This window comes from Notothenia rossii (assembly GCF_949606895.1).
Source record: "Notothenia rossii genome assembly, chromosome: 9".
NCBI classification, from domain to species: Eukaryota; Metazoa; Chordata; class Actinopteri; order Perciformes; family Nototheniidae; genus Notothenia; species Notothenia rossii.
This window is the reverse complement of record NC_136907.1, coordinates 77,159,397-77,186,308: the sequence shown is the minus strand read 5'-3', so window position 1 is coordinate 77,186,308 and position 26,912 is coordinate 77,159,397. Positions and strand designations below refer to the sequence as shown.

Below are 26,912 nucleotides of genomic sequence, written 5' to 3'. Positions count from 1 at the left end.
TGTATGAACTAACAGAACATTATTGGATGCAATTTAGCTATTTGTTTGTGTAAAATAATTTCACATTGCCAGCTTCTGAAGTTATTTTAAGTTTTGTTTATTTCTGATAACTTGTCTTATAAATGAGTATTCTTACTCCATAAACTATAAGTACATCATCCCACTTACCTACACACCTTTTGCAACACAGTACTTCCTTAGAATAGAGTATTTCTACAGTGTTGTACTTTTACTTCTAAGGATCTGAATGAAGGATCTTTGAGGAGCTGTCTTCATTTCTGCAGTTTCATGGGTCACTTTTCCTCATCAGCTTTACAACTGCTCCAGTACTTCACAATTTAAGCCTCTTTCAACACCCTTTTTCATTCATCATTGCAGTCACTCTTAATCCGTCACACACACACACACACACACACACACACACACACACACACACACACACACACACACACACACACACACACAACACACACACACACACACACACACACACACACACCATGTTTACATCACTTCAGGGGACATTACATTGACTTACATGTATTTCCTGGAGACTTATCCTAACTCTAACCTTAACCATAACCAACACATGCCTCACACACACACACACACACACACACACACACACACACACACACACACACACACACACACACACACACACACACACACACACACAACACACACACACACACACACACACACGTGCCATTCCACCTTAAGTTCACATATACTGTATGTTAACCTGACAGCTGGCACGAGGCCGCGCGCTCCTCTCATGGCGCCTGCTGTTATTTTAAGATTCCCAACATGAGTCTGGTGATATGGACCCTCACAGTTAGCGTGATGAAGATTACATCACCTGGAACAATGGGAGAAATTACAGTCAACTATAATACCTTTTTTATTCATTATGTGAACATTATTTTTGGGAGATTTGAGATTAAAATGAGAATTCTGAGAAACAAATAATTCCAATTTTCTTCAGAGAATCTCAGAATTCGGACATTTGTCTCCTGAAATGTTAGGATATATGACTTTAACAACATCTGGAACATTATTTTATACAGCAAGGTTACGTTTTCTGGTTGTGTTTACTGGGTGTGGTTTTTGTCCAGTCTTCTAACTGCACTTTTCAAGCATTTTTTTTTCCTGCAAAGTGTGTGTTGCTAAAAAAAAGGAATCCATATCACCGTCATCTATTTCAAGTAATATAAGGAGAACTTTCCTTTGATAAGAAACACTTTTCTTACTTTGACTTCTCCTTATCCACTGTTGTATCTAATAGCTGTTAATTTGTTTATGCAATGTCCTTCCCAAAGTACCTCAGCACAGACTTCCTGTTTGTTTGAGAGCCAACCCAATCAGCTCTATCGATTAACGGGTCGATTGAGTTACAGTCGGATCTGCAGAGTCATGGCTCAGCCCTAACCTGAGGAGAAAAGAAAATCATTGAGATTTAGTTCTAAAACTTAAAATCACTTTTCTTAATGTTTCTGCTGCAGCTGAGAGTTTTTGTATTTATTTATTTATTGAAGGAGATTTTAAAATAGTTCCTTAAAATTATGTTTAGAGTTCGAATATATTAAGCTTTTTTTTTTGTATCCGATTGATCCGATAAGATTAATTGTCCATTTGAAATACTGTAAATGTAACTATTTTACTTAACAGAATATTGCACAAACAAAAATATAACAGGCCATTAAATGTGTTATAAATACTTTTAAACCTAAGTTGCTGTCAGGGAAACAATCCACCATTTGATAGGTAGTACAATTATTTCTACAAATCCTCAAATATGCAAATGTGATGTTTCTTTCCTACAAAAAACTTCAAAAATAGTAATAGTTTTTGACATGTCTGTAGCTTATAACTTTAGCTCAGCATCACCAGAAACCTTAAACATTTGTGAATAATTTGTCTGCATGCAACTTCTTAATAAACCTATTTGATCGTCACATTAAAAACTCATCTGGTGTCAAAACAAAAGTCTAAAAGTGTGTTTATGTAATTGTGATTTCCATTAATATGTTTAACAATGAGAGAGGTCATGTAACATACCTCTTAAAAACTTTATGTATTTCTTCTCTTTTTCAGTCGCTGGACATCAATTGGTCGGGACTCACAAACATGCTGGATATTCCTGGTGTCAGGTGAGAAACTGTGTGTGTGTGTGTGTGTGTGTGTGTGTGTGTGTGTGTGTGTGTGTGTGTGTGTGTGTGTGTGTGTGTGTGTGTGTGTGTGTGTGTGAGTGTGTGTGTGTGTGTGTGTGTGTGTGTGTGTGTGTGTGTGTGTGTGTGTGTGTGTGTGTGTGTGTGTGTGTGTGTGTGTGTGTGTGTGTGTGTGTGTGTGTGTGTGTGTGTGTGTGTGTGTGTGTGTGTGGTGTGTGTGTGTGGTGTGTGTGTGTGTGTGTGTGTGTGTGTGTGTGTGTGTGTGTGTGTGTGCGTGTCATTTGCTGGTTGCTGCATCCATTGATTTGACCTTGAATTAGTCCATTTACTTTGTTGTATAGAACGAAGGTGCACACACACACTCTTTAGTATTTAAATAAAAAACATGCGGAGCACTCGGACGTTTTTTGCAGCGTGCAGAAGAGAAAATATGTCCTAACAAAATAAAGCTGGTGCTTTCGAAGAGACGTTCCTAGTGGACACACTCTCAGACTGCATGCTGCTGAAATTACATTACGTTTACCAGCGGATCACAGAATGGATTATGACCTTTATTCATTTCCCCACTAAGTATCGGTAATTATAATAACGTGATTATAAAAGTGGAGCCACCGCAGACTGAGTTGTGATGCCGGATAGATTCAACATCTTCAGACAACATCAAATAAATAAGTAAATACCCCACTGCTGAATTAAAAAAAAACGCGGTTGCTAACAAGTGTCTAAATGAGACGACTAAACATCATCACATCCAACATTAGCCACCTTTAGCTTAGCGGTGGTGTCGTGAAGTCATGTGACCGTGCTGTAGTTCCTTTATAGCCCAACATTAGCCACCTTTAGCTTAGCTGGTGGTGACGTGAAGTCATGTGACCGTGCTGTAGTTCCTTTATAGCCCAACATTAGCCACCTTTAGCTTAGCGGTTGAGTGACGTGAAGTCATGTGACCGTGCTGTAGTTCCTTTATAGCCCAACATTAGCCTCCTTTAGCTTAGCGGTGGTGACTTGAAGTCATGTGACCGTGCTGTAGTTCCTTTATAGCCCAACATTAGCCACCTTTAGCTTAGCGGTGGTGACGTGAAGTCATGTGACCGTGCTGTAGTTCCTTTATAGCCAACATTAGCCACCTTTAGCTTAGCGGTGGTGACGTGAAGTCATGTGACCGTGCTGTAGTTCCTTTATAGCCCAACATTAGCCACCTTTAGCTTAGCGGGTGGTGACGTGAAGTCATGTGACCGTGCTGTAGTTCCTTTATAGCCCAACATTAGCCACCTTTAGCTTAGCGGTGGTGACGTGAAGTCATGTGACCGTGATGTCGTTCCTTTATAGCCCAACATTAGCCACCTTTAGCTTAGCGTGGTGACGTGAAGTCATGTGACCGTGCTGTAGTTCCTTTATAGCCCAACATTAGCCACCTTTAGCTTAGCGGTGGTGACAGTGAAGTCATGTGACCGTGCTGTAGTTCCTTTATAGCCCAACATTAGCCACCTTTAGCTTAGCGGTGGTGACGTGAAGTCATGTGACCGTGCTGTAGTTCCTTTATAGCCCAATATTAGCCACCTTTAGCTTAGCGGTGGTGACGTGAAGTCATGTGACTGTGCTGTAGTTCCTTTATAGCCCAATATTAGCCACCTTTAGCTTAGCGGTGGTGACGTGAAGTCATGTGACCGTGCTGTAGTTCCTTTATAGCCCAATATTAGCCTCCTTTAGCTTAGCGGTGGTGACGTGAGGTCATGTGACCGTGCTGTAGTTCTTTTATAGCCCAACATTAGAATCCCATTGGCTTTTTGTCAGGGAGATGCTAACTTCCATGTCGGCCTACACAAATACATCAACATCCATCACTCTTTAGCCAATTATTTAGCCAAGAAGCTAGCTCGGCTTATAACAACAGTATGTCTTTTTGAAACCTGACTTTCCCCCATAGTGTTGTTCTTATTGTTTGATTTTATTGCGCTTCCACCCATTAATTTGTATCCTAAAAGAAGCCAGATGATACATGCAGCAGGTGATATATATCCTATAACAAGTGTGCTAACACGCTGCTAGCTGGTTTCCTCTGTGTTGACCTGTTGCTGTTTCCTGCTGATTCACTGTTTGTTTTCAGCAGAGAAACACTGCGGTTTCCAAAAGTCTCCGCCCTGTGAAATGTAGCTTTCCTTGTTTGACAAGTTTGTGTGAAATCACCAGTGTGTGTGTGTGTGTGCGTGTGTGTGTGTGTGTCTGCTGGAGCCCTGCCCTTGCCCCACCCTCCTCTCTCCCTCCCTTCCTGTCAGAGCCCTCATTATTTCCTCAGTGAGGATTTGCGTTTTTCGTCCTGATGCAGCAGGAAAACCTGATGTGTTTAGTGAGTCAGCAGACCAGGAATTAACTGAGATCAACTTCAGAGCATTTGCATGAATTTAGAGTCTGATACACAGACCCAGGATCAGCTCTTACAGGGTGGATTTATTACAGTAGGGAAGCAGAGCAGCTGTGTTTTAATGCACGATGCTGCTGCCCTCTAGAGGAAATTAGGGGATATCATCCAAGCATCCTTACATATGAAAACAGATATCCTTTATTTTGCCACAAAGAGACATGTTGGTAAAATCACATTAAATAAAATCACAAAATAATGCAGTATTTCAAGTGAAAGTATAAAAACATCACAAAACCTGTGGATTTAAAACATGGTTTGAAGTGAATATACATTTGATAAAAGTCATGAACTTTAGTTTTGTCTTTAAAATATCAGAACATTTTTGGAACATTTTGGTTTCCTAATCGTATATCTTGTCTGTCTTGAACCCAAAGAAATGCACACTTCTTTGAAATGTAAAAATAAACTGAAAAAAGGCAGGAAATCTCAAAAGTCCCAAAAAACAGCACTTTCTGCCCTTTATGAAAAAGTACTTTGAACTTTTAATTAATCTTTTTTGTTTTGTTTTAAATATCTTGTTACTCTTTATAATTTTGCTCTTGTGTTTTTCTTCTTCTTCTCCTTCCTCCTCCTCTCCTCCTCTTCCTCTCTCAGTGGTTTGTGTGATAACATCATCCAGGACGTAATCTACAGCTTCCTCGTTCTTCCCAACCGGATCACCATTCCTCTGGTGGGAGAGGCCCAACTGGCCCAGCTCCGCTTCCCCATTCCCCAGGTAACACACACACACACACACACACACACACACACACACACACACACACACACACACACACACACACACACACACACACACACACACACACACACACACACACACACACACACACACACACACACACACACACACACACACACACACACACACACACACACACACACACACACACACACTTAATTAGATGCAAGTCTCAGTGTGGAAACAACAGCATTGAGTTCTCTGCAGCCTTGAAGCCCCGTGAGGTACTCACTCACTCACTCACTCACTCACTCACTCACTCACTCACTCACTCACTCACTCACTCACTCACACACACATAGCTTTTACAGTGTCATATTTTTCAGACAATAAGTGAATTAATGAATCTGTTAATTGGTTGATCTTCTGTATTCTGCGTATTTACATTTAAATGTTTGCATATGGGTAGAAAAATCTAAATAAACTAAACCAAACGTATCAAACCTCTTCTTTTTGAGTGAATTGCTCACCCTGTCTCAAGAAGCAAGCAGAAAAACTGCTAATTTACAAAAAATGTGTATTTATTCGTGCACTTTACTACCATTGTGTCATTTGCACTATTTTCTTGCACTGTTCTTTTAATATGAAGTATTCGTGTTGATTTGGAGGCGCCTCGAACTTCAGATTTGGATTGCCAACACCTCCTCTGTAACCATTGTGTAATTGCCAATAAAGCTTTTGATCCTCTAATCCTCAGGGCGTGCTGAGGATCCACTTCGTCGAGGCGCTGGATCTGCTGGGTAAAGACAAGTTTTTGGGCGGGCTGATCAAAGGGAAGTCCGACCCGTACGGTGTCATCAAGGTGGGAACGCAGCTCTTCACAAGCAAAGTCATGCACGAGACCGTCAACCCCAAGTGGAACGAAGTGTATGAGGTAAGGTCCGACAGAGGATCCCTATAGAAAGCTTCAATTTGAGTTCAAATGGGGAAAAAATGACGTTTTATTTCATTGCTAACGCTCTGAGACCCACGGGGCCGTATGCGATCCCAAATATCACGTTGTGTTCAAAGCGTCATAACCTCTCAGCTGTTTGAGCCAGAGACGAGCCGTGTTTTTCCTCTTAAACTACAGAAACGGCAATAAACAAAGGCGTTTACTTATTTTTGGTGAAGCGAATGCGCGTAAAGTTTTAAAGGATGCGGATAGTCTCACCTTGATTCTGGAGCATTGCTTATCGTTTTATAGATCTAGTCTCATCCACCATCTTTGTTTGTGACGTAAAGAGTGTAAGAGTCCCGTTTCTGAATCGGTCACTCTGAGTGGATGCAGTCCAGCCAATCGGAGACTGACTCAGTCAGTTCCGTTGTTATGTGTACGGAAACGAGAGCCGGTATAATTCCACGTGCGGAAAAAAAATAAAAGTTGGAATACGTTATTTCAGTGTTTTGAAAGTAGACTGAGGTATGGCAAGGAAGTTCACTACAGCTGAGGCTTTGGAGCGGATGTTTCATATTATATTGTATCTAAGTCTCTAATGAGTGACATATAGCATCAGCTGAGGTTGTGCTGATTTCTGGGATGTGTAAAACTTGATTATACTCTAAAGAAATGACAATTTATAAGGCAAAACATAAAAATATACAAAAACGGAAGTGTCCGTGGGTCTCAGAGGGTTAGGCAAGATTAGTCTATTTACACGGCACAAGGCAATTAAAACATTAAAAGCCACAGTGCAAAATAAACACATTGTAAACACATTTAAAGTACCATTATGTTTATGATGTTTGATAAAGAAAGTAAAACAAACAATAACCGAGGAAGGACCATGTGGTGAACAAAAGGTTTTGGCTTCTTATATAACATTATCGACAGTATTTAACAATTATAAATATGTGTATTAGTATTTATAAAGACAGTATTAATGCTCCAGATCCTTCCTCTGGATCTACAGTAACAGGTTACACAGCCTAAGTATTGTCCGTTTTAAATGTAGTTTTATTCATGTATTTTTGTATTTTCAGGCCTTGATGTACGAACACGCCGGACCAAACATGCTGGAGATCGAGCTGTTCGATGAAGACACGGATAAAGACGACTTCCTCGGGAGGTAAATGTTTAAACGTATTAAAAACTGCTTGGAAAGTGAAACCCCTCTCCTTCCCCCCGCTCGGTTTCTCTCTCTTTACAACCTCTGATCTTTGTTCAACTCAAAACACAAGCCTTATATATTCTGTCTCTGAAAACGGTATGATATTTAAATATCTTTGCATGAGCGAAGGCTCTGTTTTTAGGGATGCTTTAGGCCAGAAAGGGTCGTGGATTTGTTTTTTTTTACTTTATCGCTCCATAGATTTCCATCCACATTAGGGCTGAACGGTATATCGTGTCATGGCGATAACCGCGATATGCGCACGCGCGATATTTACATCACAGGGACGTGCGATTTTATTAATTTTTTAGAATAATTTTTTTTTTTAGAATAAATTTTTTTTTTAGGACGTACGATATTAAGAAGGTACATTAACTCGAGCACGTCATGTTACAATTATTTTGCTGCTTGCTACAAAAGGAAAACTTGCGCGGCTCATGTCAGGGGTAGTTGAGTGAGTGACATGCAGGCTCTGCATGCACAGCAAACCACCAATCACAATCATTCTTGATCAGAGCACAGCAGGCCCCGCCCCGCTAGTTTGCAGACCATCAAAACACCGGTACAAAATGAGCGAGGCACATGAGGACAATACCGGAGAGAATGAAGATTTACTTCCAAAAAGAAAAGCAACATCTGGAATCTGGAACTATTTTGGATACAAAAAGGTTCTTCTCTTCTTCATTCACAGATGAACCCCCTTATTTGAGGGTAAGCAACATGCATTATCATGACATGGTAGGTCATGACTTGAGGTATGATGAGTCAACCAGTTAAGATCCAGACGTCCGTGACTAAAATCCTTCATCCGGTAAAAAATATCGCAATGTCATTTTTTTTTCAATATCGTGCAGCCCTAATCCACATCCACCAACATCGGTCAACCTATTCTTGTCTTTGCTCCTAAAATATAAAGACTTTTTCATGTTTCATATTATAAGATATTAATATGCTTTGGTTAACGATTGATGTTTGGACAATATGAGACATTAAAAGCTGTAATTTTGGGCTCTGAGAACTTTGAATAATATAAAATTATTCAAAGTCTTTAGCAGTAAATCAACGTTACAGATTCACTTTGTTGATAAAAAGACAGATTTAAAAGTGCTGACACGACTCTAACGTGTACTGCAAATAATAAGGATAACAGTTTCTAGAGTATCATTGTGTGTTTCTCTTGTCTTATACTAATCATATTCGTCACATTAATAGCATTTCACTCTCTATTAACCTGAAGCTGCCTCACAGCGACTCTCACTGGGGTTTAATGAGCGCAGCGGTGTGTGTCAGACTTTAATTCACACCAGAAGTGTGTGTGTGTGTGTGTGTGTGTGTGTGTGTGTGTGTGTGTGTGTGTGTGTGTGTGTGTGTGTGTGTGTGTGTGTGTGTGTGTGTGTGTGTGTGTGTGTGTGTGTGTGTGTGTGTGTGTGTGTGTGTGTGTGTGTGTGTGTGTGTGTGTGTGTGTGTGTGTGTGTGTGTGTGTGTGTGTGTGTGTGTGTGTGTGTGTGTGTGTGTGTGTGTGTGTGTGTGTGATGAGTCGGCACTCATAGAAAGTTTGGTGTGTTTTGTTTTTCAGTCTGATGATCGACGTGGCTGAGCTGCAGAAGGAGCAGAAGGTGGACGAGGTAATCTGCAGATTTTACTCTCAAATTTTAAATAGGTGACTTTTAGTGAAATATTTGCTCCTCTGCGCTCATTACTGTCATTTATTTTCTTTACACGTACAAGAGGTACCTGTCACTCAAACCCTGTGTGGAAAACCCATTAGTATTGGAGTTTCTGTATATTAAGTGTATTAAGTTGTTCCCTCTTGTTAGCCATTACGTAGCATTATCGTGATGAAACTCCCAATTAATTGAGACTCTAGAGCAGGGGTTTCAAACTCAAGGCCCGGGGGCCAAATCCGGCCCGCCACTTCATTTTATGTGGCCCACAAGAGCTTGCAAAGAATATAATACGTTTATGATAAGGTTACGTTCCGCTTTACAGGAGCACGTCCCACAATGCATCTCATTTTGTGAGATGCACACTGAAGAGACTTGCAATTATTTGCCCTAGACTTCTGCTATCAGACGTAGTTAATTATGAAGTTATTACCCTATCCCATAATAATCCAATGCAGAGGAAATATTGTAAATTAATACATTATTTTATATATATTATATATATTTATCTATGTATTTTTATATAGTCTTAAAGTTACCAGAATCAGAATCAGAATACCTTTATTAGTCCCACAGAGGGGAAATGTGCAGCGTTACAGCAGGAAAGAGCCACAGACAGCTTAGTGTTGCATATCTTACATGCGTTAAAAAAAGGTACTAAGTTATAATATAATAAACAATATGCTAAAAAAAAAGATAAAAACTAAAAAAGTTACATAATTTTCAAAAATACAGATCAAAAACAAATCAAATCATGCAGCAGTTCTTAGGATTTAGCAGCCCGGTATATATTACAGTTACTAAAGATGGCATATGTATATAAAGTATATATTGCACAGTTTGACGGTATTTAACAACAGCAAGTTACACAATCTACAAAATACAAAGATCGATACCTTGTAACAGTAACAAGGGTTTAGCAGCCAGGTATAAATTACACAGTTATTAACGGCATATATATATTGCTAACTAACCCTAACCACCGGCCCTTTGAGTGCAACCATAATTATAATGTGGCCCGCGATGAAATTGAGTTTGACACCCCCGCTCTAGAGTAACTAAACCTGAAAGCGTCCGTAGTGATAACGATGTGTTTATGATGTTTAATAAAGAAAGTAAAGCAAACAATAACCAAGGTAGGAACATCTGGTAACCAAAAATTGTTGGCTTCTCATATAACATCATCTGATAAAGGAGATTATCAACATTTTATTTTTTGGAGGATGATGCATTAATGTATTAACCATCATTTCAAAAAAGTGTCATTGCATCTTAATTAAAAAAAAAAGAAAAAAGTTTTAAGCACATTTTTATGCTTACTTTCTTAAATGCTGGATGTGTAAAAACATAACTGTGTTTAGACAATAACCGATTGATTATATAGCAAATTGCTTTAATCTGGTACAAAGCATCTTATCTCTTTGAGATTTATGTTGTTTTTGTACGTGCTCCCTGACAACTAAACCAATAAACTCAACTAAACTAAGAGAAGAAAAACTGATCAAAACAAACGTACTTACCTTTAAACAAAGTTGTGATGAAGAGTAGCAGTTATTTCGATCTGTAAAAACAATTGCCTTCACTTCTAAAATCCATATATTGTTATTGATGAGATATAATTGAATCCAAGAGGGTGGAAATTGTCTATAAAAAGTATTCTGATATTAATAACAAGACCTTTTTTCTGTGTCTGCAGTGGTTTGTGATAGAAGACGTGGCGACAGGGAAGATTCACCTCAAACTGGAGTGGTTATCTCTGCTGCCCTCACCGGAGAAACTGGACCAGGTAAAACTCATTTAAATTATTCATATCAAACTTTAAAAAACTGTGGAAGCAATATATGTTACAGAGACAACCATCACCTGTCATATCGTGCTTTTGTTTAATACATGCTGTTATTTTTCCTTAACACAAAAACTCTTAATTTTATTTTTTGATTATTTATTGACTTATTACGTTAGTTTGTTTGCTATTTGGGGTTGCTATAAAAAAGATTGAACTGTAAACTTAGCAAAATGCTATACAAATACTATGTGACCCCAAATAAAGAATACAAATAGCAGTCATCACATACAGAGCATCAGCTAGTTCCTGAGCAGTGTCCTTCACATGCTGATATCCAAGAGAGGGAGTTCCACAGTCACAAGATGGAGGAATAGAAAGCAGTATTCAATGTTTACTTCAGATTAGCTCCACGTCAGAAATGATCATGCTTGTCATATGTCTCTCTCCATAGAGGCTGAATCATCATGTTAATCACATAGCTATCATATGCCTCAAACAGTCCTGATGCTCTTCTAGGTAATCACACATCCTGTCATGTTCACAGCTACAGTTGGGATACCTTTGTTAGCATGTGTACTCTCATGTTGGAAGAGTACATTCACTATTTTCCCAACAATAAAAACATGGACATGTAAGCTCTTCCCATGAGGCTTTGCAGGATACATTTACCGAAAAAAATAACCAGTGTCTCTTCCTCTTCCTCTCAGGCGCTAACGAGCATTAAAGCTGATCGCAATCAGGCGAACGACGGCCTTTCGTCGGCGTTGCTTGTCGTTTTCCTGGATTCAGCAAGAAATCTGCCGGTAAGTCAGTCTGATCCAACTTCCCAGCATGCACTTGGACTAATGATTTACATGTTTAACCCTCAAGTCAAGAGGCGCTTTCACACCGAGTACTTTTCCCAAGAACTAGGCCGATAGGGGGGGGAGATTTGGCTTCACACCAAAAAGATCTGGAACTAGTCCCTAGTTCGCGCGAACCTTTTCACCCCCAGATCGTCCCTGCTAGAGGGGGTACTTTCCTCGGGAGGAAATGGTTCGTGCTAACACTAACAATTTCTGATTGTCTGGGCTAATTGGAAACCACGCCCCGTAAAACTCCGAAAGGTTTTGTGAAGCCGCCATTTTATTTGCTCGCATTAGCATTATTAGCATTAGCATTAGCCCAGCGCACCAACGGAGAGAGAATAACTTATGGCAACACAAAAGAAAACATGGGAGCGGTGGAGATGAGGAGGTGTCGGTGCTTCTGGCGATTTACTCGGAAGGCTTCAGTAGAAGCTGCTGGGAGTCCCAGCAGCTTCTACTGAAGCCAGTCCCCAACTCCGGGGACTTCCGGCCGGGGACTTCCGGCCGGGGACTCCGGGCGGCAGTATACGCCGTGAAGTTGTTTGCGGCCTGCCAGTAAACCCAAAGCAGAAGAAGAAGAAGTGACGTCAGCGGCTTCATTTGCCTAATCTTCCCTCAGAGACTTATTCCGGTAAGAACGCGATCTACTAGGACAGTTCCAGGGACTAAAGAGTTCAGGGGGACTAGGTACCGGGAACTAAGTACCGCAAAGTACTTGGTGTGAAAGCGGCTAAGGAGAGAAAAAGGGAGTTTGTTGTTGATTGTGTTTGAAAAAGCAGCTTGTTTTTAAGATACAGGTTCTGTTGTGCCCTGTCTGTTATAAATGTGACTCTTTCTGAACTGTATAACTTAACATGTTGATTTCACTGCTTATTTTGTGTTATTTAGTTTTTACGAGACACTCCGTAACACTGTTGATGTATTTTTACATTATTTTATTTCTTTAAGGTAGTTTGCTGTCTTTGTTGATGTGTGTGGTTGAATACTTTTAATGAGTATTTCCCTCATTTCCCAACCATGAGATGCTGAAGGAGTTTAAAACACATATTGTTGGGAACAGATGAAGAGTTTTACAAATCCAGTTTTATCTCGTTGGATCCAGTTTCTACTTCAGTCTTTCACTCATTTTCTTTTCTGAACTTCATGTCTGTTCTTCACTCCATTTCCTCTCAAATATACCATAGAAATAAGCTAAAGCCTACCAATGAATGGTGATTTATGTTGTCATAGTGCTTTATTCTGATATCTTTACAAATCAAACAGAATGAAAGTTATTATTAGTGAGTGTTCTTGAACTTTTTTTAAAAATCCCATTATTTTTTTTTTTTTAAATATGGTAAAATCAATATTTGCTTCAATCCAAAATATTCTTCTGTTTGATAAAATAACATAATACATTGAATATTTTACTCATGTATGAACTAGTACTGGTGCAGCAGTTATATCAGTCAAGTAAGTCTACATTTGTTTCCTAAATAAAATAATAAAAATAGTGGAAAACGGTGAAAAATATACTCATGATGTTAAAAAATGTAGTCTTTTGATTAAATATTATTATAACGTAAAACCGCATTAGAAATAAACCTTTTGAAATCGATTTGCCTAAAACAAAACATTATTATCTCATCTGGCAGTAGTTGTAGCTGTTCACAATTCTATCACGCATTATTTACTGGTTGAAATACCTTTATTTGTTAGCTTTAACCTCCGTAGTGCAGGCTTACCTTCCTCTTTTCAGCCCCTTCTTCTTCTTCCTCCTCTTCCTCTTCCTCCTCTCTGAAGAGCGTCTTCGAGGGGAACTTGGGTTCTGGATACTTAAAAGAGAGGCGGGCGGCGGGCCTCGTGTTTTGCGAGAACACGGCTTCTCTCTATAGGACGTTATTTGTGAGTGGGTTTGATCACTGATAGATAACTTCTGCTCGACGTCATGCTACGCTTTTTGTTGCATTTGTTAAAATAGAAAACGTTTGGAGTGTTTGCCTGATGAGCATGAATCCCGACTCGTGCATGAGAATTCATTAAATCATTGTAGTCATTATTTGTTTTAGGAATAACCCGTGTTTGAAAACCATAGCAGTGGTGGGCAAAAGCCACATGCTAATCATGCTAAATACAGCGCTAGCTAAGCAGCAGTTGGTCAAAAAGACTTATAATCACCAACAGATTGATTAAAAAATACCTCATGATCAAGAGGGGGTTCGACACACTCTAAGGAACACTTTACTTTTTAAAGAGTCCTCTCCTTCTGATGTTCAGGTGTATATCAGTATTTAGTGTCTCTACTTTAAAGAGTCCTCTCCTGCTGATGTTCAGGTGTATATCAGTATGTAGTGTCTCTACTTTAAAGAGTCCTCTCCTGCTGATGTTCAGGTGTATATCAGTATTTAGTGTCTCTACTTTAAAGAGTCCTCTCCTGCTGATGTTCAGGTGTATATCAGTATTTAGTGTCTCTACTTTAAAGAGTCCTCTCCTGCTGATGTTCAGGTGTATATCAGTATGTAGTGTCTCTACTTTAAAGAGTCCTCTCCTGCTGATGTTCAGGTGTATATCAGTATGTAGTGTCTCTACTTTAAAGAGTCCTCTCCTGCTGATGTTCAGGTGTATATCAGTATGTAGTGTCTCTACTTTAAAGAGTCCTCTCCTGCTGATGTTCAGGTGTATATCAGTATGTAGTGTCTCTACTTTAAAGAGTCCTCTCCTGCTGATGTTCAGGTGTATATCAGTATGTAGTGTCTCTACTTTAAAGAGTCCTCTCCTGCTGATCTCAGGTGTATATCAGTATGTAGTGTCTCTACTTTAAAGAGTCCTCTCCTGCTGATGTTCAGGTGTATATCAGTATGTAGTGTCTCTACTTTAAAGAGTTCTCTCCTGCTGATGTTCAGGTGTATATCAGTATGTAGTGTCTCTACTTTAAAGAGTCCTCTCCTGCTGATGTTCAGGTGTATATCAGTATGTAGTGTCTCTACTTTAAAGAGTTCTCTCCTGCTGATGCTCAGGTGTATATCAGTATGTACTGTCTCTACTTTAAAGAGTTCTCTCCTGCTGATGTTCAGGTGTATATCAGTATGTAGTGTCTCTACTTTAAAGAGTCCTCTCCTGCTGATTTTCAGGTGTATATCAGTATGTAGTGTCTCTACTTTAAAGAGTCCTCTCCTGCTGATGTTCAGGTGTATATCAGTATGTAGTGTCTCTACTTTAAAGAGTCCTCTCCTGCTGATGTTCAGGTGTATATCAGTATGTAGTGTCTCTACTGGGACATGTCTCCATGCTTTAATGTTCAAAAAGCTTTTTATTTTGCTGCAGCACCTCTTTTCACCCTCGGTCTGAAACCAGAGCCCAGCCTGCTCTGATTGGTTAGCTGGCTGGCTCTGTTGTGATTGGTCAACCGCTTAGAGATGTCACATACAAAGAAAAAGCGTACATCCTAAGAGGCATAGCATATAATAAAGCAAAACTAGCTGTGTATCTTGTTATCTTTGAGACTCTGAGAGGGAGGCTGAATTCTCTCTGGATTGCTTTCCCTCCTTCCTCCCTGCAGACACCCATTCTCTTTAGTAGCACATTGTAACCCCTCCATAAAGAACTGTGGCTATTTGATTTCATTCATTTTAAAGTAATGCACAGACCTGTTGACAAGAAACGACCTTAACACTGAAACACATGATGTAGTTCTCACTGTTTGCCACTAGGTGTCTCCAATTAGCACTGTTTTGATGATATGTCCCTTTCCAACTTCTTACCTGTCAACAAGTCTGTGTTTTACTTTAAAATCTAACCCTATAATAACCCTAACTTCACATGTATCCATGTCACATCAAAGCTAACCCTGGGGATGATGAGGGAAATCCAATATTCAAAAAATGACAACAATATCCTCTTAAATACATTTGATTTTAACGTTTAATTTTCCAATGTTAACCCCAAAGACATGTTATTTTTGCATTTTTTTCTGAGATACATTGATTTAACACCTGCCCTGTGTGTCCCTGTGATGAGGTGATAACGATCGGACACTATCGTTGTTATTAGGTCTTTATTTTTCTTGCAAAACAGTAAAAAAGCACATAAAATGAATGGATTTCCCGCCGACATACATATAAATGTCACCCAGTGTCTCTTTCCTCTGATCCTCATTCATCAATCTCTTTCCATGTTAATCAATCACTCTCATCTAAAGCTGTCTTAACTAGAGTCCAACTAATATGCTTTAAAATGTGGTATATTTTGTATGAACATAATTCAAGACAAATGAAATTGTAATGTTTTATTTCTTTTGACATTTTTAAAATTTTATTTTAAACTATAGTGGATTTTTTTTAGTATAATAACAACAATTAAAATAATATAAATAATAATAAAACATTTCATTTTTATATTTTTATTTTGTAATTGCATTATTTATTACTATTATTATTTAATATTATACGTTTTTTATTATTATCATAATTTTTTATTATTACATTTTAATTTTTTCATGATTGAATTTTTTTTTAATCTTGAATTGTATCCTTATATATATATATATATATATATATATTAATATCGGCCTGATAAATCCAATATTGGTCGGACTCTAGTTTTTCCTCATGTCCAGGTTTTAATTGGGGAATGAAATTAACCATGTGATCATCCATGTTGTCTTTGTCTGTCCCATTGGTGTCTTCCTCCTCCTCGTCATCATCATCCTCATCCCTGCATGCCCCTCTTTCCCCTAATAACCTCCTGGTGTGTGTGTTTCCGTGTGTTTGTTCTCTCTCCTGGGGAAAATCAAAGCGCAATCCGTTAGAGTTCAACCAGTCGGGGCTGAGGAAGACCTCGGTCAGTAAAGCTCTGAAGGTAACCAAGCACTCCCGTATCAACGAGACACCAAGGAACACAGTTCATTCTCTTTAAAGGTCCCCTATCATACTGTTTGTCATCAACATATCACAGGTCTCAGATGTATACAGAACATGTCTCTGATTGTCTGAAACACCAAACAGGTCATTGCACCATTACCCATAATCCCCTCTGTTTCAGCCCTGTTTCAAAAGTGCTGATTCTCTGTCTGTTACTTTAGATGAAAATACTTTATTGATCCTAATTTTTGGAAATGTTAGCGTTGCAGCAGCATACTTCTATCTACCTACCTACCTGGTCGACCTACCTACCTACCTACCTACCTCTCTCTCTCTCTCTCTCTCTCTCTCTCTCTCTCTCTCTCTCTCTCTCTCTGTCTCTGTCTCTGTCTCTGTCTCTCTCTCTCTCTCTCTCTACCTACCTAACTGGTCGACCTACCTACCTACCTACCTACCCCTCTCGCTCGCTCGCTCTCTATCTCTATCTCTATCTACCTACCTACCTACCTGGTCGACCGACCAACCGACCTACCTACCTACTTACCTACCTACCTACCTACCTACCCCTCTCTCTCTCTCTCTCTCTCTCTACCTATCTCTCTCTCTCTACCTATCTCTCTCTCTCTCTCTCTCTCTCTACCTACCTACCTGGTCGACCTACCTACCTACCTACCCCTCTCTCGCTCGCTCTCTCTCTCTCTCTCTCTCTCTCTGTCTCTCTCTATCTACCGACCGACCGACCTACCTACCTACCTACCTACCTACCTACCTACCTACCTACCCCTCTCTCTCTCTCTACCTATCTCTCTCTACCTATCTCTCTCTCTACCTCTCTCTCTCTCTCTCTACCTATCTCTCTCTCTCTCTCTACCTCGCTCTCTCTCTCTCTCTCTCTCTCTCTATCTATCTATCATAAAAAGACAAGGCATTGTACATTAGAGAAATTAAAAGACTAGAAATAAACAATCCAAAGTGTAAACATCACAAATAGAAATAAAATAGCATTACAAAAGTAGAGAATATACATGTTGAAATACAAATGTACAGTAACAACATATAAAGCGGATGTATAAGGAAGGGAATATTAAATATCAAATGGAATATAAATATCAAATGTTCAGTGTGAGTTCAACTCTCTAATTAAGGAGCTAACGGCAGCTTATATCCTAAACTCTTAGTGGAGTCAAATGTAAGGATTTTGGGACAGATTAGTGCTTTCAAATATCAGGGAGTGATGTTTTTAAACTCATTGCATCAAAATATAATGTGATGTTCCTAACAGGAAGTGAACCTACGTACTGACTGTTGTTGTGAAGTCATTAACGAACTCCACTAATCATGTTTGTTTACTAAAGCTGTGTCTAACAATGTGTGTAGTAAATAACAACATTGTTACCCAAAGTTACATTTACACTCCTTTTTGATATTGTACTTTTCCTCCTAACTCCTCTCCTTAAAAAGTTTCACATTTGACTGAAATGTGGAGAGTAGCTCTGGGTAGGTTGGTATCTTTGTAAACATATAAGATACCATAAGCCCAAAATGACACTGTATGAGCTCAAAATCCACATTTTGAAAACTAAAAACATACAGTTAGCGCCATCTCATGTTGACAAAATGTATTTTACACTATAATCCAGAAAAAAAACTCAACTTCATTTTAGATTTAATTCCAGATGTTTACTTGTATTTCTTTATGTTAAGAATATGCTATATATGAGATAAATCTTTACCAAAGCTTGTAGAGTTAAAGACTTCATATTTGTGTATTTGTGAATGTTAGCATAGCTTGCTAACGCTGTTTCTTGCTTGTAAAACGTTTTTCTTCCTCTCCTGCAGTCCGGTAAAAAAGTGACCAGTGATCCAAATCCTTTCGTCCAGTTCAGAGTGGGACACAAGTCCTACGATAGCAAGGTGAGGCCAGAACACGGTGTTATTTTAGGAACTATACTCCTTAATGGAAGGCGTGTGGCGCAGTGGACTAGTGCGTTGGTGTTGGGATCAGGGGAGCACAGGTTCAAACCCCACTGCAGTCAGCATGTCGTTGTGTCCCTGAGACACTTCACCCCAAATTAATCCTGTGGGGATTGTCCACAGTATTGAGTATGGAAGTCGTCTAACAAGTAACATGTAATGTAATAATCTTATGTATCCTCCACATTTAAAAATGCAACATTTATGTAAGTTTTATCTAAAGTAAGACTTGAATTACGTCATAGGAATAAATGGATTGAGGGTAACTTTACCTCTTAGTTAGCAGATATTGTAACATTGTGTGAATTTAAGTTGTTAACTTACTTTCTTGTGTCCGTGCATTACTGTAAGTACAAAGATAGATTCAGGGTGTTGTTAGCCTAGCTTAGCATAAAGCCTGGAAACACTAGCTTTGAAAAAAAGCTAGTTTAGCCTTGATATGTTTCAGGCTAGTTTCGAGTCTTTATGCTAAGCTAGGCTAACCGCCGTGTGGTGAATTCAGCTCTGTAAGTCAAACACAAATCGTCATATCTTATCAGCGCACTTTCCCTTAGAAATACGCTGTGGTCATTTAGGAGACAATTTTCATGCAATAAGTCTGTTCATTGGTTTTAATATAATGTCACCAACGATGCTAAGATAGCTATTCTCTACTGTAGCTGCTAAACTTAAAGCCACAGCACATTCAGCGAGCAACTAACAGAACAATAAGTTTGGAATTAGCTGAATCTTCACACATTTTAATGGACAAACTGACATTTTCAGACTTCTTCTATCGAATTAAATACAAAAATACATTTGTGACCAGTTTACCCCCATTTCCCTCTACCTCCTCTCTGTTGCTGTTTCCTCCTTCAGACCCGATATAAGACCAATGAGCCGGTGTGGGAGGAGGCGTTCACCTTCCTGATCCACAACCCCCGCAGCCAGGAGCTGGAGGTCGAGGTACGGACGCTCATCTTCATCCTTTATTAATATTGTCTTTGCTACTGTAGTCTAAACGTTATGAGCAGTAGAGGCGAGACAGTCTGTGGAGAGACTCTGGATCTTAATTTTGACGAGTCAGTGAAGAAAGAAGATGTCGTACTCTGTCCAAATGAAAGATTCAATTATCTAAAACCCCCACTTTGTACTCTGACGTTTGAATTATTCATAAAGATTTAATCAAAATGCTAAAATGTAATGGTTTGATTCTGCAAACTGTCTCCAAAAAGTCTCTCAGTGGGTCTTTTTTAATATTTTCTTTGCTGCTCTAGTCTAAACATTATTCGCAGTAAAGGCGAAACAATCAAGACAAAAACAATGACTTCCCCTCCGTGTGTTTCCAGGTGAAAGACGAGAAACACGAGTGTACGTTGGGCGTTTTGACGCTGCCGCTGACTCGCCTTCTGGAGGCCGATGAAATGACGTTAAATGAACGTTTCCCCCTCAAGAACTCCGGCCCGAGCTGCACGCTGAAGATGAAGATGGCTCTGAGGGTAAGATAAGATAATATAAAGTACTTAATGGAAACCAAATTGGGACATTGTTGGCGTTGCAGCAGCATAAAAAGACAAGGCGTTGGACACTAGAGAAATTAAAAGAGTAGAAATAAACAATCCAAAATTAGGAATGTCCCGATCACCTTTTTTTGCTCCCGATCCGATTCCGATCATTTGATTTTGACAATTTGCCGATACCGATTTTTCCAGATCCGATCTTTATGCAATGCATTAAGAGAAAAAAAGAAAAAAAGCATTCAAGTTGTCCCTTAAGGTAATTTTTTCTTATTTAAATTGGATATTCTATCCAACATGGATATAGCTTCTTTTTTTCACAGCAGCATTGGATCAGTTCAGTTGTGCAGCATTGGATCAAAACAAAATAAAGCTTATCAGTACTCGTTAGCTTACTGCTACAATTAGACACTGCGCCCACTCTGTTGCCAGATTTGAGAGAAATAAGCAGGTCTATGAAAACAAGCCCCAAAGAAGCAACACATACATGATGTTGTGTAATTTGAAACCAAAACTAAGGCCTCAGGATGACTTTAAGACTTGAACATGGTTATTTTTGTTTTGTAACATTGAATACAACATTTAAAAAAAGTATTTAAGAAAAAAAGAAAATCCTGATTTTTTTCCTCACGATTCCGATCTTTTGAAAATCACGTGATCGGCTCCGATCCCCGATCACGTGATCGGATCGGGACATCTCTAATTCCCTGTACAGCATTTGTTGTTTTAAATGTGCTTTATAAGTAAATAAAGATTGAGAAATGACAATAAAACCTTTGAAATGTGAATGTTTCTGATTCTGTTTTAATTTCAGGTGCTGAGCTTGGACAAATTCCCTCCCACTTCCTCCGACCCCTCCTCCTCCTCCCCCTCTTCAGTGCAGGTCAACAAAAACAAGAAAACAAACCCTCCACCTGCCGCCTCTTCCTCCGACTCCCCCGTTCCTCCCTCCTCCACCTTCGACATCCCTCGCTCCGCCTCAGTGTCGGCGCAGGACCTCCTGAACCGAAGGAAAGAAGCCAACGATCCGCACCACTCTGTAGGGAGCACTGATTTGGGGCAGGGAGGAAGAGGAGGAGGAGGAGGAGGAGGTTTAGCTCAGAGTGGGAGGAGCTCCTCTAATCTCGCCATTTCCGGGTCGCAGCTATATCTGGCGGGAGGAAAAGAGCTGACTCCAAGCATCGCTTCTGATATCTCCAACCCTTACGCCACTCAGGAGCTCCAGCAGAGACTCGCTCTGCTGCAGAAGTAACTATCAAACTATCAAATATCCATTGATCTCAAGTCAAGTCAACTTTATTGTCAATCTTTCAGTTTGTGTGTACGGACTGAGAGATCGAAATACTGTTTGTAAACAAATACAAATACATATTTAGAGAAAAATATATACCTATATGTATATATACATACAAACACACCTGTATACTCACTTATGTATATGATATATATTAGGGATGTAACGATACCAAAAACTCACGGTACGATAATATCGCGATAAAAAGTCCACGGTACGATATTTATCGCAATATTGAATTTTTTTTTTTTTTTTACACTGTTGGTACTTGTCAATGTCTCTAGGTACGTACATGTAGCTCTGTAAATACGATGTCCTTTTGTGTTATCTGTTGTTTTATGTTCATGTTGTAACCTACTTGCTGCCATGTTGGACAGGTCTCTCTTGAAAAAGAGATTGATGATCTCAACGGGACCATCTGGTTAAATAGCGGTTTAAAGAAATAAATGTTTACAAAAAAAAAGATAATTTAAAAAAAAATTAAAAGAAATCGCTGTAGATTTGGTCAGTCTCACAACGGTATTGAGACATTTATTTACCGTGATATTCGATATATCGTTACATCCCTAATATATATATATATGCAAAAACATAAATAAACAACATAGACACATACAGTGGGGCAAAAAAGTATTTAGTCAGCCACCAATTGTGCAAGTTCTCCCACTTCAAAAGATGAGAGAGGCCTGTCATTTTCATCCTAGGTACACTTCAACTATGAGAGACAGCATGGGGGGAAAGAATCCAGGAAATCACATTGTAGGATTTTTAATGAATTCATTGGTAAATTCCTCTGTAAAATAAGTATTTGGTCACCTACAAACAAACAAGATTTCAGACTCTCACAGACCAGTAACTTCTTCTTTAAGAGCCTCCTCTGTCCTCCACTTGTTAACTGTATTAATGGCACCTGTTTGAACTCGTTATCAGTATAAAAGACACCTGTCCACAACCTCAAACAGTCACACTCCAAACTCCACTACGGCCAAGACCAAAGAGCTGTCAAAGGACACCAGAAACAAAATTGTAGACCTGCACCAGGCTGGGAAGACTGAATCTGCAATAGGTGAGCAGCTTGGTGTGAAGAAATCAACTGTGGGAGCAATTATTAGAAAATGGAAGACATACAAGACCACTGATAATCTCCCTCGATCTGGGGCTCCACGCAAGATCTCACCCCGTGGGGTCAAAATGAGAAACAAGAACGGTGAGCAAAAATCCCAGAACCACACGGGGGGACCTAGCCAATGACCTGCAGAGAGCTGGGACCAAAGTAACAAAGGCTACCATCAGTAACACACTACGCCGCCAGAGACTCAAATCCTGCAGTGCCAGACGTGTCCCCCTGCTTGAGCCAGTACATGTCCAGGCCCGTCTGAAGTTTGCTAGAGAGCATTTAGATGATCCAGAAGAGGATTGGGAGAATGTCATATGGTCAGATGAAACCAAAATAGAACTTTTTGGTAAAAACTCAACTAGACGTGTTTGGAGGAGAAAGAATGCTGAGTTGCATCCAAAGAACACCTACTGTGAAACATGGGGGGGGGGACATCATGCTTTGGGGCTGTGTTTCTGCAAAGGGACCAGGACCACTGATCCGTGTAAAGGAAAGAATGAATGGGGCCATGTATCGTGAGATTTGGAGTGACAACCTCCTTCCATCAGCAAGGGCATTGAAGATGAAACGTGGCTGGGTCTTTCAGCATGACAATGATCCCAAACACACCGCCCGGGCAACGAAGGAGTGGCTTCGTAAGAAGCATTTCAAGGTCCTGGAGTGGCCTAGCCAGTCTCCAGATCTCAACCCCATAGAAAATCTTTGGAGGGAGTTGAAAGTCTGTGTTGCCCAGCAACAGCCCCAAAACATCATTGCTCTAGAGGAGATCTGCATGGAGGAATGGGCCAAAATACCAGCAACAGTGTGAAAACCTTGTGAAGACTTACAGAAAACGTTTGACCTCTGTCATTGCCAACAAAGGGTATATAACAAAGTATTGAGATGAACTTTTCTTATTGACCAAATACTTATTTTCCTTTTCACCATCATTTGCAAATAAAGTCTTTAAAAATCAGACAATGTGATTTTCTGGATTTTTTCTTTCTCATCTTGTCTCTCATAGTTGAGGTATACCTAGGATGAAAATTACAGGCCTCTCATTTTTTTAAGTGCTTGCACATTTGGTGGCTGACTAAATACTTTTTTCCCCACTGAATATACATCTGCACACATTAAGTCAATATATACAAAATAATAGTCTCTTCAAAATCTTTTGCTCTTAATGTCTTTCATGTTTGAAAAGCACTTTGAATTGCCTTGTGTTGAAAAGTGATGTTTAAATAAACTTGCGTTGCATACGACACTTTAAAATGTAGGTTTTTCATTGGTTCCTCTTCCTCTCTCTCTCTTTCTCTGCAGTGGTTCTGGTCCCGGTCACTTCCCTCTGGGTGAGATCCAGCTCACCATCAGACATTCGTCCCAGAGGAACAAACTCATCGTGGTGGTGCACGGCTGCAGGTACGAACGACAAAGGACCAGGACTTTTACTGACTATACACCAACATGTTCCCAGTACAAATATCTTTTTGCACCAATTTTCAAATAAATAACAGCTTTTTAAACAAGAAGTGACATTTACAATATTCAGTTGTCAGTTTTTCAGTTATAATCCCATGTTTCCCTTCCCTCAGAAACCTGATAGCGTTCACGGACCACGGCTCGGATCCGTACGTCCGCCTCTACCTGCTCCCCGACAAACGGAGGTCAGGGAGGAGGAAAACTCACACCTTCAAGAAGACCCTCAACCCCGTTTACGACCAGACGTGAGTCCCACCTTCACTGGACAACTTATTTTTCTCAGAAAACAGAAAAAACAAGATCTATGTTACGTAGTATATGGAGTTTCCCAAAAATGGTCAAACCAGAGAAATCTATCATTATTACCAAGGTAGCGTTGCATTTGGTCGACTCTAATGGCATTTTATCCACATACTTTATGGGGTCTTTTTATCCAGCTTTAAGCCACATTTTAATATGTGATAAATAACCAATGACATGATGGGATGGTGAGAGCAAACGACATCACCAAACTCTGTCTTTAGTTGATGTTCAGAGGTGGGAAGTAGTGGACTATAAATACTTTGTTACTGTACTTGAGTACATTTTTCTGGTATACTTTACTCAAATTTTCCGGACAACTTTTTACTTTGACTTCTTACATGTTGAACTCAAATACCTGTACTTTCTACTTCTTACATGTTGAACACAAATACCTGTACTTTCTACTTCTTACATGTTGAACACAAATACCTGTACTTTCTACTTCTTACATGTTGAACTCAAATACCTGTACTTTCTACTTCTTACATGTTGAACACAAATACCTGTACTTTCTACTTCTTACATGTTGAACTCAAATACCTGTACTTTCTACTTCTTACATGTTGAACACAAATACCTGTACTTTCTACTTCTTACATGTTGAACACAAATACCTGTACTTTCTACTTCTTACATGTTGAACTCAAATACCTGTACTTTCTACTTCTTACATGTTGAACTCAAATACCTGTACTTTCTACTTCTTACATGTTGAACTCAAATACCTGTACTTTCTACTTCTCACATTTTCCAAACAGGCTGGTTCCTTTAGTCTGAATGTGTGTTTGGTGGCGTGATCATTATTATTTAGAGTCATTGCGTGCCTATTGATTTGAACACGATCCGTGTATCCATCATTTCCTGGTCTTCTCTAAAGAAGAGGGACCAATGAAAACGTTGTCATGTTGCCGTTGGTCACCATGGAAACATTCATTAGCTAACAATGACATTATTGTTCTATTAATATAAAGGGAGGTCAGGTACTCTTTAAAACAGCTGCTAGTTATGGGTACTTTTTACTGAAGTACATTTCAAAGCCTCTTTACTTTGACTTGAGTAAAGAAGTTTAGTCAGTACGTATACTTGTACCAGTATTTTTAAACACGAGTATCTGTACTTCTACTTGAGTACAGGATGTGTGTACTTCTTTCATCTCTGTTGATGTTTTGATTGAGAGTGTGTGCTTTTAAACGTAGTATTTGATCTGATGATTGTTAATGTTTCCTCCTCCTCAGCTATGAGTTCAGTGTGTCTCTCGTGGAGCTCCACAGACGCACTCTGGACGTCGCGGTGAAGAACGGAGGAGGACTGCTCTCCAAACACAAAGGCCTTCTGGGAAAGGTACGCTCTCTCACTACAGTTTCTACACGTTTCATTAAATACAGAAATATCCAGAAATCAATCCAATTATCTATAAAGCAGTCTTTGTTTGAGGATTATGGATTCAAATCTTGAGTTTTGACAATATTCCAGTGTGTTTATCAACCTGAAATAGTGTTTGACTCACGAGAGTATCTTCAAGGATGGTAGATTATTCTGCTCATGTCATATTTCAACTTTTTGCAGTCTTTTAAACACTTGATTTTGCATTTTGAAATACGCTCGTTTGTCTTTTCTCCTCAGGTTCTGGTGGATTTGACGTACGAGGACACGTCTAAGGGTTGGACACAATGGTGAGTGTTTGATTTCTCACTTATTGTTTATAAAACTCTCAGTTTCATGTATGATGTTAAGAAATGTTTGAAAGATGTGACTTTAAGTTTAAAGATATTTCCTTAAAGATAAAATCAATAAAGAAATATAGATTTGCCAAAGATTGACGCTTGGGGATATCAAACCTCAACTAGAGAATGCAATTCCTGAAGAAATTGCTAGTGTGAATGCTTTCTGCTGAAAAGCTGAAGCTGAACTGCTATTCTGAAATGTAATGTGTAAGGAGAAAGTGAAGAATTTAGATTGAAATGATACATGAACACCGGGGGCTTGAATGTGTGATAAGAGAAGAAAAGAAAGTAAAAAAGCTTGGAAAAGCAGCAGAATATTTGAACTGCAAACTATTGAACTAACTTGATGACGAATGATCTGTCGCCATGGCAACGGTATTTGAGGACACCCCATAATACGCTTAGATGTTTTGATTGCTGCATCGTTACCAAACCTGTGAAGTTTTGGGCCATTTGGAGCATGGACCGTGTCCATTGGAGTTACAGCGACATCTTGTTTTATGGCGAGGGATGCGTTTCCATTGAAACGGCATATGATGACACCCCATAATTGACGTAGAGCTGTGTTAACCGTTATCTGAAGTCTGCTGCTCTGAGCATGTCAGTTAGAGTTATGACATCATCGTGTTCCATTACACAGGTGTTTATATTTGAGCTACTGACGTGTCCAGAGATCAAAGGTTTCCATGGTGATGTGCAGTAATCAGTGAGAAGAGAGCATTTTCATTGTTCTGAATTTAACGTTTTGTTGAAGAACCGTAACCGATATCGGTGAAATTTCAAAGCGTGAAGCATGTCAAGGAACTTGAGCATCTGAAGTGTACTTTTTGTGTACTTTCGGGTTAATAATGTGGCCTTTTTGGCAGATTAACTAAAGGTGTGCGGCTGCTGTCGTGGGGAAAGATGAGACTGAACTTACAATGGGGTTTAATGGAGACATTTTGAACGTTTTTGTTACTTCATGCCCTCAAGAGGCATTTTGTTTAAT

General features: G+C 39.4%; 1 protein-coding gene across 1 annotated transcript in view; it reads left to right on the top strand.

Moving 5' to 3' along the window:
* The window catches only part of esyt2a (extended synaptotagmin-like protein 2a), a 57,598-nt gene that overhangs the window by 26,709 nt on the left and 3,977 nt on the right, over window positions 1–26,912 (top strand). Inside the window, exons 7-23 of the mRNA XM_079650094.1 lie at window positions 2,046–2,153; window positions 5,188–5,308; window positions 6,030–6,206; window positions 7,295–7,380; window positions 8,999–9,047; window positions 10,783–10,872; window positions 11,580–11,675; window positions 13,503–13,604; window positions 16,494–16,556; window positions 18,398–18,472; window positions 19,391–19,477; window positions 19,861–20,010; window positions 20,843–21,276; window positions 23,739–23,837; window positions 24,011–24,142; window positions 25,436–25,541; window positions 25,824–25,873. Of these exons, the coding sequence (XP_079506220.1) occupies window positions 2,046–2,153; window positions 5,188–5,308; window positions 6,030–6,206; window positions 7,295–7,380; window positions 8,999–9,047; window positions 10,783–10,872; window positions 11,580–11,675; window positions 13,503–13,604; window positions 16,494–16,556; window positions 18,398–18,472; window positions 19,391–19,477; window positions 19,861–20,010; window positions 20,843–21,276; window positions 23,739–23,837; window positions 24,011–24,142; window positions 25,436–25,541; window positions 25,824–25,873 (2,025 nt within the window). The remainder of the gene's footprint in view (window positions 1–2,045; window positions 2,154–5,187; window positions 5,309–6,029; window positions 6,207–7,294; window positions 7,381–8,998; window positions 9,048–10,782; window positions 10,873–11,579; window positions 11,676–13,502; window positions 13,605–16,493; window positions 16,557–18,397; window positions 18,473–19,390; window positions 19,478–19,860; window positions 20,011–20,842; window positions 21,277–23,738; window positions 23,838–24,010; window positions 24,143–25,435; window positions 25,542–25,823; window positions 25,874–26,912) is intronic.